Source organism: Peromyscus eremicus, chromosome 15 (genome assembly GCF_949786415.1).
Source record: "Peromyscus eremicus chromosome 15, PerEre_H2_v1, whole genome shotgun sequence".
NCBI classification, from domain to species: domain Eukaryota; kingdom Metazoa; phylum Chordata; class Mammalia; order Rodentia; family Cricetidae; genus Peromyscus; species Peromyscus eremicus.
This window is the reverse complement of record NC_081431.1, coordinates 3,471,834-3,473,252: the sequence shown is the minus strand read 5'-3', so window position 1 is coordinate 3,473,252 and position 1,419 is coordinate 3,471,834. Positions and strand designations below refer to the sequence as shown.

Below are 1,419 nucleotides of genomic sequence, written 5' to 3'. Positions count from 1 at the left end.
TGTGTGTGCGCGCATGTGCATGTGTTGTATATGTGTGTACTGTGTGTTGTATGTGTCTGTATGTGTTATATATGTTGTATGTTGTTTGTGCTGTGTGTGTGTGTTTGTGTTGTGTGTGCTTTCCCCCATAGATCATGGGGATATGACTGTGCTATATATGGACTGTTTCCTGCTTTCTTTAGGGTTAGTGAGGCTTGGGGACCAATTTCTCTGGGTTCAGTCATCAGAATGCTTTCAGGATTCTTATCGCCATGGCTGCATACATTATTTCTTTTAATGTTTACTGTGAACCAAGCTCATTCACAACTGTTTCTTAAATGGCCCTGTCTTCTTTTTCATAACTAAGAATTTTGCTCAAAGGGGTTGTGACCTACATGAGGCCACACAGCTGTAAGGGGTGGGGGTGGGAGCAGATGTTTTCAGCTAGGGTCTTTCTTGGTCTCCTGGGTTCTCCCCTAGCTGACAAGGGGCACAGGGAAGACCCACTTCTTCTCTGTCTCAGCAGGGCCTGGAGGACCATGTCCCTCATCCCATGGCTCCGGTGGAACGACACCCCACCCCGGCTGTCCGCCCGGAGCCCAGCGGAGATGGTGCTGGAGACACTGATGATGGAGCTGGCTGGGCAGATGCGGGAGGTGGAGAGGCAGCAGAGGGAGCGTCGCAGCGCCGTCAGGAAGATCTGTACTGGAGTGGACTACAGCTGGCTGGCCAGCACACCCAGGCCTACCTATGACCTCAGCCCTGGTGAGCGGCTGCAGCTGGAGGATGTATGTGCCAAGATCCACCCATCCTACTGTGGGCCTGCCATCCTCAGGTAACCTTGGCATTGGGCTGGGGACCAGCTGTGACCTCACTGGCTCCAGAGAGGGTAACTGCACTTACAGTAGCCCGAGGCCACGGGGATCAGAGCCAGAGGGCAGAGTGGCCCAGATTTATGTTAGGTGGGGTACAGCAGGAAAAGGAACTCAAAAGGCATATCAGACCTGGGGGAGGATTCCTGTGGGGCTGGAGGCAGATCTGGCGGCCCTCAGGCTGTGATGGGTGAGGCTCAAAGCCCCTAAGTTCTCTTCCTGCCTGGGTGGCTGGGAACCTGCTAGCCACCACAGGCTCCTTTGTGGTCTGTTTACCTTCAATGTCTCCTACTTCTCCTGCTGCATTTCCTCCTCTTGTAGCCCAGGCTAGCCTAGAACTCACTAGGTAGTCTAGGCTGGCCTTAAATTCACAGCAATCCTGGTGTCTCAGCATCAGGATTTCTTACTTTGCACCTTTCCCAGGCAATGTCTCCAAAACTGGTGTCTTAATTATTCAATCAGCTTTGACACTGGTCAGCCTGAGGTGTGAGTGTGTCTGTGGGGGAGAGGGAACATGCATGGCTCAGCAAATGTGTGAGAGCACAGGGCACCAAGTGTGTAAAGCTTG

General features: G+C 52.8%; 1 protein-coding gene across 1 annotated transcript in view; it reads left to right on the top strand.

Moving 5' to 3' along the window:
• Positions 1-505: 505 nt before the first annotated feature.
• The window catches only part of Rd3 (RD3 regulator of GUCY2D), a 2,609-nt gene continuing 1,695 nt past the window's right edge, over positions 506-1,419 (top strand). Inside the window, exon 1 of the mRNA XM_059281010.1 lies at positions 506-814. Coding sequence (XP_059136993.1) covers positions 519-814 — 296 coding nt within the window. The 5' untranslated portion in view covers positions 506-518. The remainder of the gene's footprint in view (positions 815-1,419) is intronic.